Source organism: Panthera tigris, chromosome B1 (assembly GCF_018350195.1).
Source record: "Panthera tigris isolate Pti1 chromosome B1, P.tigris_Pti1_mat1.1, whole genome shotgun sequence".
In the NCBI taxonomy this organism is placed as follows: domain Eukaryota; kingdom Metazoa; phylum Chordata; class Mammalia; order Carnivora; family Felidae; genus Panthera; species Panthera tigris.
The window spans coordinates 192,107,955-192,125,089 of NC_056663.1; the positions used below are offsets into that span (position 1 = coordinate 192,107,955).

Below are 17,135 nucleotides of genomic sequence, written 5' to 3' on the forward strand. Positions count from 1 at the left end.
TGTTTCTTTTGTTTGACTTGCAGATTATCTACTATGAAATCGGGGTCATCATCTGTGCTGTCCTGGGACTGCTCTTTGTCATTCTGATGCCCCTGGTAGGGTTCTGCTTCGGTCTGTGTCGTTGCTGTAACAAGTGCGGTGGAGAGATGCACCAGCGTCAGAAGAAGAATGGGCCCTTCCTGAGGAAGTGCTTTGCGGTCTCCCTCTTGGTGATTTCTATATTTATAAGGCGAGTAGAATCTTGGGGGACAGCTGATTGTGTTTTGAACTGTTCAGCCCATGCCTTTAATACAAAACAACAACCACCACAGTACAGCCATAAAACAGAAGAAGACAAAAATGCTTGTCCGGGGGGTTCAAAACAATGTTACCATAACCAGAAGTTAGGGTTGTCATCAGGGTGCCAAGCCAACCCTTCGGTGCTTGTTTGTGTCGAAGACGAGCTGATAAATCTTGGCCTGTAGAAAGCATTTACCCCACAGAACAATAGCTCCTTCCTTTTTAAAAAAAAATTTAATGTTTATTAATTTTTGAGACAGAGAGAGCACGAGCAGGGGAGGGGCAGACAGAGAGGGAGACACGGAATCTGAAGCAGGCTCCAGGCTCTGAGCTGTCAGCACGGAGGCCACCGTGGTGCTCGAACTCATGAACCGTGAGATCATGAGCTGAGCCGAAGTCGGATGCCCAGCCGACTGAGTCACCCAGGCGCCCCAGCAGCTCCTTCCTTAAATAGCTGTTTGGAGACAGGCGGCCTGCAGAAGGCAGAGAATTTGCTTGTTGATTTGTGCATCCAAAGGGATCCTGAAGGATGGGTACAGTCCCTGAATCGGGGAATGTGAGAACACTGTAGAACAGAATTAACTTTCTAATAATAAACCCACTTTTCCTGAATTTGCAGTTAAGCTGCTACCCTCTGTGGAGGCCTGGAACACACTTCATAATTTAGGATGTGTTTCTTCTACGGTCCCTTCTGCTCCATCAGCTTTCCAACTGCCTGACAGATCAGGAGTACACTGCTCTTAAGACAGTAGCATTTTGCTGAGTCCAAATCAGAATCCTCGGCTGAGGAATGTGCTTCACGTTAGGGGTCCCCTGGTTGTGATATTTGGTCATGGTTCCACATTTCCTCATTCATTCAGCCAATGCATGTCATGACATTTAGCGACAGAAGTAAAGTGCTTATGACGTGAATAGTGCTAGGCCCCAAGGAGGCACAGAGACCGTGAGGACTGGCAGTCAGCCTCCTCCTCGCTGTCTCCTCCAAGCACCGTGTTTGCTTGGTAGCTGTAAGATTTTTCTGGTTTCACTAAATAACTGATGTTCGGGAATTTAAGCAGAAAACAGGATTAAACGGAACAATTTAAGCTGGCCTACCAGCTGAAGTTTTAGATGGAAATCCAAGAAGAAAAGTTCTTCAATTGTGGCTATTAGTGGGATCCTGGTAAGACCTACGCTTTGGGGTGATCATTCATTGGAAGGCGGTATACCTAGGGATGCCTGGGTGGTTCAGTTGGTTAAGCGTTGGACTTCAGCTCAGGTCATGGTCTCGTGGTTCATGGGTTCGAGTCCTGCGTCAGGCTCCATGCTGACAGTGCAGGGCCTGCTTGGGATTCTCTCGCTCTCTCTTCCTCTCTCCCTGCCCCTCCCCCACTCATGCTTTCTCTTTCAAAATAAATAAATAAACTTTAAAAAAAAAAAAAAAAGGAAGGCAGTATTGGAAGGGACTGGACTGATCCCGAAGTGCTGATATGAACCAGTCCCCAAGAAAGATGAATTCACAGAAGCAACTGGCAGACCACGTATATATCCACATGGTCCCTATGACAAAAACAAAAAGGAGAGAGACACAAACACTTGGTTATATTTACACAGAGCATCTGTAGTAGGCTTGCCAAGACCCAGACGCAGTGGTTGCCCCTGGGAAGGAACTTTGGTGGTTGTGGAGGGTAGGAAGGAAATCACTTCTCACGGCATATAGATTTTTTTTTTGTCTCTTTTGAATTACCTACCATGCCTCAGGTATTACCTACCGACTTCATTGCACCAAAAATTAAACTTGAACAACCAAACAAAATCTTCAGAAAAAGCTTAAAAGGCAGTGCATTCCACTGACTCCAGGGCAATCATTTTTTTTTTTTTTGGAACAAAGACACACTTTTGCTGCAAATAGTTAAATAATAGACCTTAACGGTCTATGTGCAAACAGGACCCAAGTGAATGCATTGCTAATTTCATGCACCCTTGTTTGACCACCAGGGAGTTATTTTTGTTTTCTCTGTCTCTCTGTCTGTCTCTCTACCTCTCTCTGTAAATAATTTGTTTCTGCACATTGAATTCTGAAGAGCAGCTTGAGATCAGGTCAATGGTGATTTCAGATGTCCCTGTCTCTCTGCTTTGTGTTTGAAGTCTTTTCAGGAATGCACGGACCTTACAGCTATGGAAGTGGTTACCTCCTCCCAGCTACCAGGAAAGTGTTAGTTACAGTCCAAAGAGACGTCAGACCCAGCAGAGATCATTGTGCATTTGTTTTAAGCCTAAAACTACCATCTTTCATTCATCCAGAGACTTGGACAGCCATGCTTCTCCCTCTGTAGAGGCATACCCTGAGCATCCAAAATGAGGCCCACATGACAAAGTGTCATGTAAAAATACTCGCCTTTAGGGCTTCTTGTTCACATGATTACTTAATAGTTAATAGTTTTCACTTGATATAAATACATGTGATATAATTTCAGGAAAAGTCTTTGTTGCATGTAGTTAACCTATTTACCCAGATAAATGTTTACATATGCAATAATGGACTTCCCAGGTTTTTTTGAATGAAGCACATATTCTATATTGGGTTTCTATTTTTATTTTTATTTTTTAAATTTAAATCCAAGTCAGTTAACATATAGCATATTAATGGTTACAGGAGTAGAATTTAGTGATTCATCACTTCCATATAACACCCAGTGCTCATGTTGACAAGCGCCCTCCTCAGTGCCCATCACCCATGTAGCTCATCCCCCGCCCACCTGCCCTCCAGCAGCCATCAGTCTGTTCTCTGTATTTAAGAGTCTCTTATGGTGTGCCTCCCTCTCTGTTTTTGTCTTATTTTTCCTTCCCTGGGTTTCTACTTTTAAATTGGGCTTTTATTTACATTACGTATAATTATGTGTCACATATGTCATACTTCCCCCGGAACTGTTTGAATTATTTATATTATGTTTAAAATACCAAAATATAATTAACAATAAAGCTACAAAGTTGGAAATAAACTTGACTTTCATTTATAATGTGAAATGAAGGTGACAGTTTTTTTTTCTTCAGAACTCAGATCCATCAAACAAATTTAGATAAGTGTTTTTTTTTCTCCCCAGGGATATTTTAGTTTAAAAAATTATTTTAAAAAATACATGCTGTGATTCTACAGCCTTGTATACATTCAGTTTAGATATTTTTCCCCACTCAAGTAAAACTTACTAAGTTAAAACCCATAACTTCAAATTTCAATATAATTAAAACAAAATTGAGGGGCGCCTGGGTGGCTCGGTCGGTTAAGCGTCCGACTTTGGCTCAGGTCATGATCTCGCGGTCCGTGAGTTCGAGCCCCGCGTCGGGCTCTGTGCTGACAGCTCAGAGCCTGGAGCCTGTTTCGGATTCTGTGTGTCTCTCTCTCTGACCCTCCCCCGTTCATGCTCTTTCTCTCTCTGTCTCAAAAATAAATAAACGTTAAAAAAAAAAATAAAAAAAAAAAAACAAAATTGATCACCTATTTGAGGCCAAGTGACAAATTTAAAACAAATTTTACATAATACATTGAATTTATATATGAATTATAGACAGCTCCAAAAAGGAGTACCATTTGAGATTACTTAGTTTACTTTAAAGTCACACTAGAAGTTTAAACTTCTTGGCTGGAAGTGTAAAACTTAGAATCGCTATCATGATGTCTTTTGAAACCTCTATTTGTTCGCAAGTATTTTCAACATCATGAGTCAAATACTAGCTGTATATTCTTTGCAAAGTAATCAGAACTAGCCAAAGAGGTTAAAGACCAAGGGAAAGTGAAGATTTCTGTTACAATTCGATAGAAAGGAGAGTAAGAATATGTCCACGAAATCATAGGAGATAAAAATAATAGGGGAAAGAATGTCAGTAAAGCTAGGAGGCAGAAAGAAGAAAAAAGAGATATTTGCTTCCGGCTTACACTGACCTCAGCAGAGATTGGGTCCTATTGATAAATAATCTTTGGATACGATTTTTTTAATTTTTTAAATTTTTTTTATTTTTTGGATATGATTTTTTTGTAAGCCGAGAACAGTCTACTTGCCTTTTATCAGGCTCAATTTCATTTCGTGGCATTCCACTACATCACAATTAATACCGATGTTGGTTTTTAAATGCATCTTCAGTCCTCTTATTTTTCATCCATCCTTTTTTTTTTTATTTAAAACAAATTAAATCTTTTTTTTAATTGAGAAAGGCATAGGTGTTAAGGAGAAAGGTCCCCTAGTACATATGGAATATATGTGGTCATGTTCTCTCTCTGAGCTTTTCCAGAGGCAGCTGTGGAATGTTAGAATTCATAGACGTTGACATATGTTTATGTAAGTCTTTTTGACCATCAGCAGAATTGAATTTCCATCTCTCACTGTAGACTGTTGAAGCAGATGTGTGTTACTCCAGAAAAAGCCAAGTTTCCTCTCCCTTCTTTCTTTTACACTTTGTCATCGCTGCATTTTTTAGAATTCCAAAAGGTTATGGACAGTAACAAAAGAGGAACAAATAGCCATATTTATTTTTCCAGTATATTTCTAAGTTTCTGACTACAGCAAACCAGCTTTTCCAGTTGCCATGGTGAAAATTGAATTCCAGTCTCTTTCAGGAAGATGGCTGTTTTCAAAGTTCATTTTTTTAATTAGGATTGTGATGGTCAATTCCTGGCATGGAGGCCACAAGGTTCTAGAAAAGAAACTGAGCATGCCTGAAAATCATGAGATTTTCAAGATGTGAATGAAAGAGTTATTTAAAATTAAAATTAAAAAACTATCTTTAAAAAAAAGAAGAGATCAGTTATAGACAGAGCATTTATTTGGCAATTATTGGCTAATTTCATCAAGTCAGTGGAAATTGGTAAAAAAAAATTGCTACAAATTTTAAAGGGTTAGCCTCAGTTTTTAAAACTTTTAAGTTCACTTTTAAGTGTATATGCGAGAAGATTGGTCTGTCCGTTAAAAATATAGAAGATGTAATATTAATATACCATAAAAATTAAAATTCCTATATTTGGCTAAAAAGTTCAAGAGATCTTGTTGTACCGCATAAAAGCATATGTTCTTAATATTTTTTATGTCAAATGCCAGATTCCCCTTTTTGTGTGAGACAGTTCCCTCAGTGTTCTCCTATTCTAATAGTTGGCTGACACATTCATGTGATTTTTTTTCTGCTTAAAAAATATATTGAGGGAGCACCTGGATGGCTCAGTCAGCGCGTGACTGACTCCTGATTTCAGCTCAGGTCATGATCCCAGGATCGTGGGTTCAAACCCCGCACCGAGCTCCGAACTGAGCACGGAGCCTGCTTATGAGTCTCTCTCTGCCCCTCCCCCACTCGCACACACGTGCTCTCTCTCAAAACAGAACACTAGACAAAAAAAAGAAAACAAAACATATTGCATAATAGGACTTTCTAAATCAAGGGCAACAAAAAGCATAACTTCTTTATTCTCTATTATTTGTGTTTAAATAAGAGTTTTAAATTAGAGATTCTAAATGGAGACTGTCAGTTGGTCTGCTTAGTATTTAGGGTTTTTTTCCCTTTACTTAGTAGGTAAAATTTTATCTTTTTAATAAAGTCTTTTTATTTATTTTGAGAGACACAGAGACAGTGCAAGTGGGGGAGGGGCAGAGAGAGGGAGGGAGAGAGCAGCCAAGGCAGGCTCTGAGCTGTGAGTGCAGAACCCCACTCAGGTCTCGAACTCACGAACCGTGAGATCATGACTTGAACCCAAACCAAGAGTGGGACGCTTAACCGACTGAGCCACCCAGGCATCCTTTAGTTGGTAATATTTTAAAGGGGGAAATTTTACGTAAGAATACAGCTTTCCGGATTTTTGGAATGAGTGGAAAGTCTGGCAGTGCAGAGCATCTGCCCCCACCCCCACCTGCCACCTCCCAGCTCCTAGCGGTTCATATCGTAGGTTTTGCCCTTTGTGGTTTCTGTGTAGGCATTTGAATTTGCCATCCTTCATATAAGATTTACAATGTGTTATGGGTCTGAAAATCAGCTCTGAAAGCTGCTGAATTTTATTCCGGAATTCTGTGTAGGACAGTTTGGTTTTTTCAAAAAAAGATCAATGCTTTCATTTTAATTGGATTCGTAACTGATTGGCAGAAATGTGGGTCTTTTTAAATATGTTGCATTGAAATTCAGTATTGTTTTGCAGAGTTGTATTGCATTTCATTTTACTGATTGATGATCTTTTGAGTAAAGGCATCTATCCAGTAAAGGAACACAGTTTATGACCAAGACTCTCCAAACATAAGGCTAATCTTCTAAATGGATCAAGTGAAATAAAGCCCAGTCTTTAAACCCACTTTCACTGAGCACCCCCCACCCCCCCGCCCCGTGGACTAGAGACCCATCGTTCACCTAAAGTTGACAAAGAAGCAGTTCCCACCTCTTTCTAGGGAAATTAAATACAGGTAGAAATAAAGACAAAATAGAGTATGAAGTGAGCAATGGCCCACGAGAATTTCAGGGAGAGCGCTCTGGGAGTTCGGGGCCAGGAGGTTCTTCCGTCTAGGGGGTTCGGTGAAAGCCAAGTGGACTTGGACCTGTGTGTTTCTCAAGTTCATTCTACCTTCTTACATGACAAAATCGGTCTGGAGCATGATGGGTGACCATGTGGACACGCGGGGGAGAGAGAGAGAGAGCAAGGGGCCCCAGCGTGAAATGCTGGGGTGGGCAGGTATACTCAGGTGTTAGCACTGACTCGTCATGGGATGGAATGTTTGAAACTGGACCTGGTAAATAAAGATCCAGGTGCGTTGCTACAACCCAACTCTTTCCTTTATTTTTCTGTTCACACTACTCCAAAGTCCTTGTTTTGGGTCATTTGGCCTCATTTGGCATTGGGTGCATCATTTGATAACTATTACTTTTATGCTATATTGTCTGCCTCATGAGTACAAAGGTGGACTTAAGACTGGCAAAGATGGATTGTAAGATGTAACGATGGATGATCGTTCCAAATGGCACAGATTATTGTTAATATGCTTTTTTTTTAAATTACCATCCACATGAACCCAAACCTTAGAAAAAAGTCCTGGAGGGGTGCCTGGGTGGCTCAGTCGGTTAAGCGTCCGACTTCGGCTCAGGTCATGATCTCGCGGTCCGTGGGTTCAAGCCCCACGTCGGGCTCTGGAGCCCGTCAGAGCCTGGAGCCTGCTTCAGATTCTGTGTCTCCCTCTCTCTCTGACCCTCCCCCGTTCATGCTCTGTCTCTCTCTGTCTCAAAAATAAATAAACATTAAAAAAAAATTAAAAAAAAAAAGTCCTGGAGAACTTGTGGACATCCATTACCCCTCTCCTTTGCAACAAGAGAAGTACTTATCCAGTTTAATTTTCAGTTTTGCAGTACTGGCTGAAACTCAGAGAAGGAAAGTGACTTTCCCAAGCTCCCAAGCTTGTGTAAGTTAGTGGCAGTAGAAGGACTAGAACCCGAGTCTCATGTTCCTACTCCAGTACACGTTCCATGGCAACTTGTTAACCATAAGAAATACTTTTCAACACTGTGTATTCTTACAGACTTTTTTTGGCTTCATTTGGCAAACGTAATGTACCTGTGTAATACTGCTCAGGGCAAATACGTTTTATGTGAGACCAGCAATGAACGAATGCTGTTTGCAATGAATCGTGACTGTATATAGGGTGAATGATTATCCCCATTTCCCAAGATGAAGAAGTTGCCTGAGAACATGGGACTCTGGGTGCAAAAAAACAGGCACTTGGCCACAGTGTTTGCCTGTTACTTACAAAACTTTGTTCTGGAAACATCCACATCTTCCACCGGATAGTTACAAACAAAAGATTTGTTGTACATTTCTGTAGGTTGATTACTGTTCTGTTAGGAGTTTGTGTAATTCCTTGCTGCCATCTAGTGGTGAAATACAGAAGAGCCTTAGTAATTCCCAATTTTCAATGTAGCATTTTAACGTTGGAAGGCTCCGACACAAAAACCAGCTGGTCAAATTAACTTAAGTCAGGAGATTGTTAGTAACTAGTTAGCATTAAGAACGCTTAAAGTGATCAAATGCAGACATCTTAGATGAATTGAAAACTCTGTTTTTAATTTTCACGTACAGTAGCTTTCCATGAGCAATGCCTTTCATAGTGTTTTTTAAACTCTTATTTAAGTCCATTTTACATAGACTGGAGCATCCATATCATAAGTACGTAGGCATCAACTTCCATGTCGTGAACGTGCAGATGATGTCATTAGCCACCCCTCCCCAAACAGAACCACTGAGTTTTAGCACCATCATTTTCTCGAGGTGGTACATTATATAAAACAGAACGATACAGTATGTATGCTTTGTTTACAGCTTCTCATGTGGCATTTTAATACTAAAGTAACTCATGTTTCTTTTTAACCTGTAAAATAAAACTAATAGAGACAATTAGAGAGATCCCTGCCTTTGGAGGGAGCAGAGGTATGCATGGGAGGTGCGTTTATGCGTGCACTGTGCAGGAGGATGTACCGCCATATTCACATGTGTGCAGGAATGGGACTCTGACAGGCTCTGTCTTATAACCTTTGTTCCTTCTGTTTCCTCCACAATTTCTTGGGAACATTGTTCCATTTATAAGATTTCCTATTCAACAGAACAGCATATCTTAAACGGGTATGTGCCTCCTCCAAGAGGACCGAGTCCTGTTTTGTGGCCCACGTGTTGGATTATGGGATCTTGGCAGGAAGGCTGTAGCAGGGGAAGAGGGCCTGGTGGGGAGGAGGGTCCTGCCGTCATGGGGCCTCTGCTCAGAAGCCCTGCTCCCCTCCCATCTACAGAGCTGCTCTGTGCCTGGGCAGGTGACCATGAGTCACACACTGAATGCTCTTCTCTTCTCTTCTTCATTTCCTGCAGCATTGGTATCATCTATGGTTTTGTGGCAAACCACCACCTGAGGGCCCAGATCGAAAAGACTCGGAAACTGGCAGACAGCAACTTCAGAGACTTGAGAACTCTCCTGAACGGAGCTCCAGCGGTAAAAACCACACTTGTACATCTGTGATGCTTTGTGTTTGGGCCTCTCAGAGTCCCTGTATGTATCTGGGACCCCCTTTGGATGTCTAGAGACCCAGTAAATCAGCATACACAGGTGCTATCCTCATCTTATAGATGAGGAAATAAAGGCCCAGCAAGTGATTTTCAAAAGAGTATAAAAGCATAATTGCAGAACTGGTGTCGTTATTTTGTTATTTTATTTATTTTACTTTATTTTAAGGTACAACAGGAGCTCCTGGGTGGCTCAGCCGGTTAAGCATCTGATTCTTGGTTTTGGCTCAGATCGTGATCTCATGGTTTTGTGGGTTCGAGCCCCATGTTGGGCTCTGTGCAGACAGTGCAGAAGCTGCTTGGGATTCTCTCTCTCCCTCTCTCTCTGCCCCTCTCCCACTCACACTGTCTCTGTCTCTCCCAAAATAAATAAATAAACTTTAAAAAAAATTAATTATTTTAAGGTATAACATAAGATTATAATACTTATTATAAAACTGCTTAACTATCTTAAGGGTCTTGTGATTTTTTTTATTTTTTGTTTTTTAATTTTTTTTTAAACGTTTATTTTTGAGACAGAGAGAGACAGAGCATGAACGGGGGAGGATCAGAGAGAGGGAGACACAGAATCTGAAACAGGCTCCAAGCTCTGAGCCGTCAGCACAGAGCCCGACGCGGGGCTCGAACTCACGGACCTCGAGATCATGACCTGAGCTGAAGTCGGCCGCATAACCGACTGAGCCACCCAGGTGCCCCAGTGATTTTTTTAAAAAGAAAAATCTGGGTGCTATTGTCCTTTCCCTTTGGGAATACCTGCCATTTGTGTGCAGTTACTCTTGTCATGAAAATGTTCTGCTTTATAAATACCCATTTGCTAATATCTGTATAGTTGTGTAGAATTCCTCGGGAAGGGGACACTGAGACACATGCATGCACACACACACACGCATGCATATGCACACGCATGCATATGCACACGCATGCATATGCACACACATGCACACACACACGCATGAACACACACATACACGCACACTCAGAAGTTGTTTTGGGGAGAAGGGGAACAGGATGGCTGGAGGGCACATTTTTTTCTGTATCGCAGAAGCATGTTAATGTCTTGCCTGTACAAAATACTGTTTTTAAATACATCTGAGCAGAAAGCAGCTTAAATAATTGATGCTGGGCTGATGGGTACCAGAATGTGCAGAAGGATGCCCTCCTGTTGAATTCACTAATCAGAGCCCACTAGGATCCATGGGCTTTTTCACACAGAAATGCACTCTTCTAAGTTTAGTCTACCAAAACAATACTAACACATTAAATATTGTATCAGTTTTTTAAAATGTGGTTGGAACTAGGGGCACCTGCGTGGCTCAGTCGGTTAAGCGGCCGACTTCGGCTCAGGTCATGATCTCATGCTTCGTGAGTTCGAGCCCCGCGTCGGGCTCTGTGCTGACAGCTCGGAGCCTGGAGCCTGCTTCGGATTCTGTGTCTCCCTCTCTCTCTGCCCCTCCCCTGCCCTGCACTCTGTCTCTCTCAAAAATAAATAAACATAAAAAAAAAGAGAGAGAGGTGGATCTGTTTCCAACCCCTTGAATCTGGACTGTGCCTGTGACTTGCCGTGGCAAGAAGAACGCAGTGCACGTGACCCTGGCCTCAAGCTCCCAGAGACCTTGCAGTGTTCGCTCTCATTCCCTTGCTGCCAGGACCATCATGTGAAAACACCCAGACTGGCCACTTGGAAGATGAGAGGCCATGTCAGGAGAGGGGCCCATTTGTCCCCAGGGGAGCCGGCCCTGCCCAGACTCTCAGAATCAGGAGAAAGTATAAATCATGCTTCCTGAGCCAAGAAGTTTTGGAGTGGTATTAGGAAGTCTGGGTGTCAGAACATATAAGCATCTTTAAGAACCTGCTTTATTTTTTTTCATGTTTGGATTCAGGGTAGTTTTTGTATGTTAAATCTCTTTTTACTGTGGCTTTGAACTTTAGAAGAGGTCTCATGCAATTTAACTTTATTTTATTTTATTTTTTTAGGAAATCAGCTATATCCTGAGCCAGTACACCACCACTAAGGAAAAGGCATTCTCAGATCTGGATAGTGAGTAAGACTTAAAATTGCCTCGAATTCATTCGTTTGTTTGTTTGTTTGTTTTGGCTAGAAGATGCGAGGACCATCTCCCATAAAACATGGGCTAAGGGATAAAGTATGCGATGTCTACAATTTCTTCATGAAAGTTGGAGCAAAACAGAACAATTCCCAACAGTGACAATTTGCAGCTTGTTACCTGATGAGTAAAGCCCAGCTTTTATTGTAAAAATGCTTTTGCTTTCTTTAGTCAGAAGTGTTTGTTCTTCATTCCCCTTGTGACAGAGGAGATGGGTCTCTGTCAGGTCCCTTGTTACAGACAGCAGTGGGCTCCCCAGAGAAACCAGTGGGCTTCAGAAATCGAGGGGCGGGCAGTGCTGGTCCCTGCGGGTCCGCGAGGAGTTCACACACAGCCTGGCTCAGTGGTTCTCAACCAGGAGCTGGTTTGCCCTCCAGGCGACATGTGGCAACATCTGGAGACATTCTGGTTGTCCCTACAGTGAGGGTGGGGACAGAGCTACTGGCACCTGTTGGTAGCGGCCAGGGATGCATCCGGACACCCTACGACACATAGGACAGCCCCCACAACCAATTATCCAGCTCAAGACATTGATAGTGCCAATGTTGGGAACCCCGGGCCTTGCTGGAAAGATTAGAGATAACGGTTGCAGCTCAACTTCATCAACATTGTGTTTCCAGGACAGATCCCGCCCCCGCCCGCGCTAACCGCTAACCGAATGCTGAGCATTCCTGTGAATACTTTTATAAACCAAAAATGGCATAAAGCAAAGAAACGATTACCGTTAATTTATACGGGAAATGTTTTGAGCGTTCCCAGACCCCCAAAATCACCTCTCTTAGGCTTTCCTGATACCATGGGACACATCTTGCTAACGGATGCATACGACTGATGGAGATACAGCCCAGATGCTCACAGACAGGGCTCGGAGCTCTGGTGCTTGTGCCTGAGATGCTGGGTGTGGTTCCCGCAGAAGGCGCTGGGGGGCGCCACTCTTGCTGTCTCTGGGCTCGTCTCGCTGCAAAACCAGCGATGAGCGATGTTTTCATCAAAGCAAAAATCCTTTACCTTAGTGAAAACTGGTACTAACGTAGGTCTTTCGTAAAGGCTAAACATGCATAGTCTGAACTTCCGGAGAGCCGGGGACACCTGCGCGTTTAAATGCCGAGTCCGCAGGTATGGGAACTGCGGGTGTGGGAACTTTGAATAGCGTGAAGAAAATCTCGGCAAGAATCAGCACGTAGGTGGGGTGGAGGACGAAAAAAAAGGGCCTTCGGGGCAGGCGAGACCACAGATGGATGACTTTCTAGGAAAGGAAATCCCACAGGGGGAGGAGAATGCAGGTAAGGGGTGGGGGGGGGGCAGAAATTCGTGGATCCTACCCTCATAGCCCCTTCTGCTTCTTGGGATTTAGATGTTAAATCATTGCTAGGAGGCGGAATTCACGAACAGCTGAGACCTAAAGTGATCCCCGCGCTTGATGACATCAAAGCCATGGCAGAAGGTAAGCACCGTGACGGAAATGGGCGAGAGAATATTCCCCCTGGAGGTCTCTGGCTTCCCAGGATCCCGCTCCCCTTTTCTCATTTTTCCTGGATGCGGACATGCCCACAGGCCAAGTCCAGACACACGCCGTGGCAATGGTGTGGCTTGTTGGTTTGTTTGCTTAAAAAGCTTGTGCCTGAGAAGTTGTACTCATTATCTCAAAGTCCTTTGAAATAACAACAGCAGAATCCGATAGGAGCCTGCCACGTCTTTTCGTAAATACAGTTCTAGAAAGGCAGCCCCACTCCTCTGGTGAGGTGGCATCTAAGGTGGCTTTCACACTGTGGCTGACAGCAGAGTTGAACATTGGCAGGACCCCATGGACCACAAAGCCTAACTATTTATTCTCTGCGCCTTTACAGAAAAAGCTTGTGGGCTCTTGCTATAGAAGATGAGCAGCCTAGAGAATTTTAGGTCTGGGATGGGGGTGGGGTCTATTGGTTACTCTTTCCTTTTCCCTGGAAAAAACCACCTTTGGGAAAGAAGAATCTGCACACTTTCTAAGACACCACAGACAGTGATATAAGTGAGCAGATGTGCGGATTTGAAGAAACGACATATTCAATTGCAGTGAGTCAAAGCTCTCCTAGATGCTTCCAAATGTTGAGGAGATGTCTGTGCTTAGTATTTCATAGAGAGGACAATGTCACCTACTTGCCACATTCGTCATTCAGCCACCATGAATGTGGCTGTCATGAGCCAGTATTCCTGAGAAGACAGCCCACAAAGGAAGGAACAGTGTAGAAGTGAGAAAATTATGCCCGCTCGTTTTGGCGTTCCTCCCTGACACCCCCCACTTAAGAGTTCAAAGACTCAGGTGATGTATGGAAACAGGGTGATGTGCAGAACAGGCCAGGAGTTGGTAAGATTACTTTTAACCAACTGATCAGTCTTTCCTTGCTCTCTCCTTGGCCCTGCAAAAGGTCTACCTGCAACTGAAGGTGTGACCTCTGCTGTTGATGCCTTAGATGCTCCCCTCCCCCCCGCCCAACACCTGTTCTCCGCATCACCAACCATGTCCTACCAATGCAAGGAAACTGAGGCCCAGAGAAGGGATGTGACTGCAAGCATCCATGCCTCCTGCCTTCCTTTCTTAGAGTTTTACATGTAGCCCCTTCCTTCCTCCCTCCCTCCTTCCCTCCCTCCCTTCCTGCCTTCCTTCCAAACCTGGCCCCTGCCTATCATTCCAATCATTTTTTGTCTCAACCCTCCAGCCCCCAAACCTTCCATTCCAAGCCATGAACCTCAGTATTATTCTTCTGTGGGTCTCCAAAGGCATCATTCCCTCCCAGACCCTTTTACTGCGTGTGCTTTCTCTGTGTGAAGTGCCACAGGACCTTCCCAACATCTTCTTACTACATACCAAACCACAGCTAAGTGTTCTGTTCTCTGCACGCTTCACCTCATGTCTCCTTTTCCCGTCCCAGAGCATGACAACCTCCTAATTTCTGCTCCTTACCTTGTGACCCTAAACGTACAGCTCATTTGTGGTATTTACAGCACCGCCCCCTACCCGCCCACCCCCCACCTTTGATAGGCAACGGGCTCCTTAAGGGCAAGACGTGTTGATATTGCTCATGTCTCTATTCCCCTAACTTGTGTCTGGGGACAGCCCAGCAGAGTGTCTGGCCTGGAGTAGGTTCTCATTTCTGGAACGTATAAAGAAAGGCCTGAAGCCCTTACCTTCATTTTCCAAGTTTGGAATCCTGTAACTTCACTGGTTATAGAGTAGAAAATGGATTATATTCTTCCGTAGTCCTGCCTCAGTTGCGAGGCAACTCCTTTCGACTTCATGAGCTTCCTGATCTTTTACTTTTAATGTCTGTAATCATTTGATTTTTTTTAGTTGCCCTCGATGTGCTTTATGGATATATCTATCTATTCAAATCAGGGTACGGTTGTTTTCATTTGCTTTGGGAACTTTGCAGACAGTTCTTATACTTAGAGATCTTTGGGAGGTGCCATTGATGTGCTATCAATGCCAAAGATCGTTGGAGTGGCGTAAACAACAGGAAGCCTATCACACAGGACAAGATATTGCACGTATGGCAGTTCCAAAGTTGGTGGATTCGGGGGTTCAGCACTGTCAAGGAGCCTTCATGCTCTTGCCCTGTCCTGTGGTTAGTAGGAGATATTACATCACCACCAGGATCAGACTACGGAAGGAGGTAAGGGTCTGTTGGCTCCTCATTCCCTCACTGGGAGGACCATCACTCCTGGAAAATGCCAACCTTCCACTGCCCACATCTCTGGCATTGCTCTTGCTGATGATCCGCCATGTCCCCTCATCATAGCCTTGTGTGTCTTCACCAATGGATTGAAGATGATGTGGGCTGGCTCTGTGACATTGACAGTCAGATGTCTCCAGTCATCTGTCTTGTCTTATTTTAATATCTCTTGAGTAACTATGTGCCATTTCCCTGACACCTATAGAACATCTGTCTCTATCTGGCTTTGAAGTAAGTGGATTACTTGCTCATGTAACTGATATCTGGCTTCAGGTAAGGCTTGATCTAGTGGTGAGATTCTCCACCCAGCTGTTCTCTATAACGCCTATATCACTCCAATGCAAACTCCCCCTGTAGTTGCAAGAGGGCTGACACCAGCCTCATCACTACTCCTCCTCAACCAGATTTCCCTCCAGTTGGGCCATCTGGGTTTCTGCGGCCATCTGTGGACCAGTGCTACACAGGGGAAGTGGTTTGGCTAGAGGTAGTCAGGCCCCACTCCTTAAGCCAGAGGTGGGACCCATGTGATTGAAACACAAGTCTGCTGCAGCACGGGAGACAGGTGACATGGTTTCCGAGATGCCAACCACCAAAGTCCACAGCAAGTTTTTGTAGAAATGATTGGCTATAAAGTAGTATTTAGAAAGCTTTTGAGTGTTAAGGGCCTGCCACATAGCAGGTACTTTTCCTAAACCCTCTTAGTGCTCCCAAGAGCTCTGTGCAATGGGTATAGTCACCTCCATTGTACCAACTCAAGACAGTAAGGCTCAGAGATGATGTAACTTGTCCAAGACCAGGTACCTGGGAAATGGTGGACTGGGATTCAGATGCGGGTCTGCCTATAAAGCCTGTGTTGCCTGGTCTGCACTAGATGGTATTTGGGTACATTTGAGAGTGTTAAGATGTAGGGTGTTTCTGTGCCGTCCATGGAAAGACAGCACAGAGTAACTTTGGGAGAGGAGTTAGGAATCTGGAGTTCAAGTGTGCTGTGGCCACGGGATGATGCCAGGCATTTGGAAAATTGGTCTTCCAAGATCTCCTCCAGCTCCAAAATTATGTGATGGTAAATTCTGTGCAAAAATATACGAATGATGTAATGTGCTTGGCATGTACCTTTACTTGTGGCCCATCATTTGCCCAATCTTCAATGTTTGAATTAGAATTCTCTTTGGATTAAAGGCAATTAAAGCGGATTTTATTTTTCTCTTCAGTGCTTCCTGCAATAGGGTTAAAGTTTTATTTGTCTTTAAGACAGCCTGAGTAAATCACAGTTCAGCTTCTGGTGTTGTCAGAGCTTTTAAAAGTGTGCTTAATAAACTGCTTTGACAATATATTTTTGTCCTTGAGGGGTCACTCTCCTGGAGGTAATGCAGGACCAGGTCAATGTGTGGAGTAGACAGAGGAAACCCTTCTTCAATCTCCCTGCTCTAAAACTCCATTTAATCTATTACCCTCGGACAGAGGACATATCTGATACGAAACTGCTAAGAACAGATACTACACTGGATCTTAGCCAAAAGGCTGAGAAGCGATGCCTTGACAATTTTTTTGCTTAAAATTCTTTGCAGCTTTCCGTGTTTAGTGGCTTTGCAGAGAGCAGAAACATGCATATTGATTTGTGTAAATCTTATTTGAGCTTCAGATCAGGACCTACAAAGGAAATGTGCTATGAGCTGGTAAAATGCTAATTAACCAAAATTGAGAATCTGAAATATCTTTCCAGTGACTTCAGATGCATAATATACGTGATCTTGCTAGGTCTGGAATGACTCCCGGATCCAGTAGATATTTTATAGACATAAAATGCTTCGAAGCCTTTGGGGAAAAATGTGTATTTATTACCTCTGAGTCTTTCTCGGGTCTGACAGAATAGTGCCCATAACCCAGAATGTCTATAGACCTCATTTCAATGGACACACGTATTCTGGACCATCAATTTATTTTATTATCCATCATTTTAGGTTATTGTTTATTTCTTGCCTTAAAAATTTACCT

At 43.4% G+C, this 17,135-nt stretch overlaps 1 protein-coding gene and 1 non-coding gene across 8 annotated transcripts in view; one reads left to right on the forward strand and one right to left on the reverse strand.

Annotated features, from left to right (window-relative positions):
- Window positions 1-17,135, forward strand: part of PROM1 (prominin 1) — a 133,760-nt gene that overhangs the window by 78,947 nt on the left and 37,678 nt on the right. For all 7 annotated transcript variants that reach the window (XM_042984895.1, XM_042984892.1, XM_042984893.1 and 4 more), the window contains 4 exons: window positions 24-229; window positions 9,131-9,251; window positions 11,297-11,360; window positions 12,782-12,871. In XM_042984895.1, the coding sequence (XP_042840829.1) occupies window positions 24-229; window positions 9,131-9,251; window positions 11,297-11,360; window positions 12,782-12,871 (481 nt within the window). The remainder of the gene's footprint in view (window positions 1-23; window positions 230-9,130; window positions 9,252-11,296; window positions 11,361-12,781; window positions 12,872-17,135) is intronic.
- Window positions 16,484-16,673, reverse strand: LOC122238286. Its single transcript, XR_006217230.1, has one exon. It is a non-coding gene; the product is annotated as a U2 spliceosomal RNA (small nuclear RNA).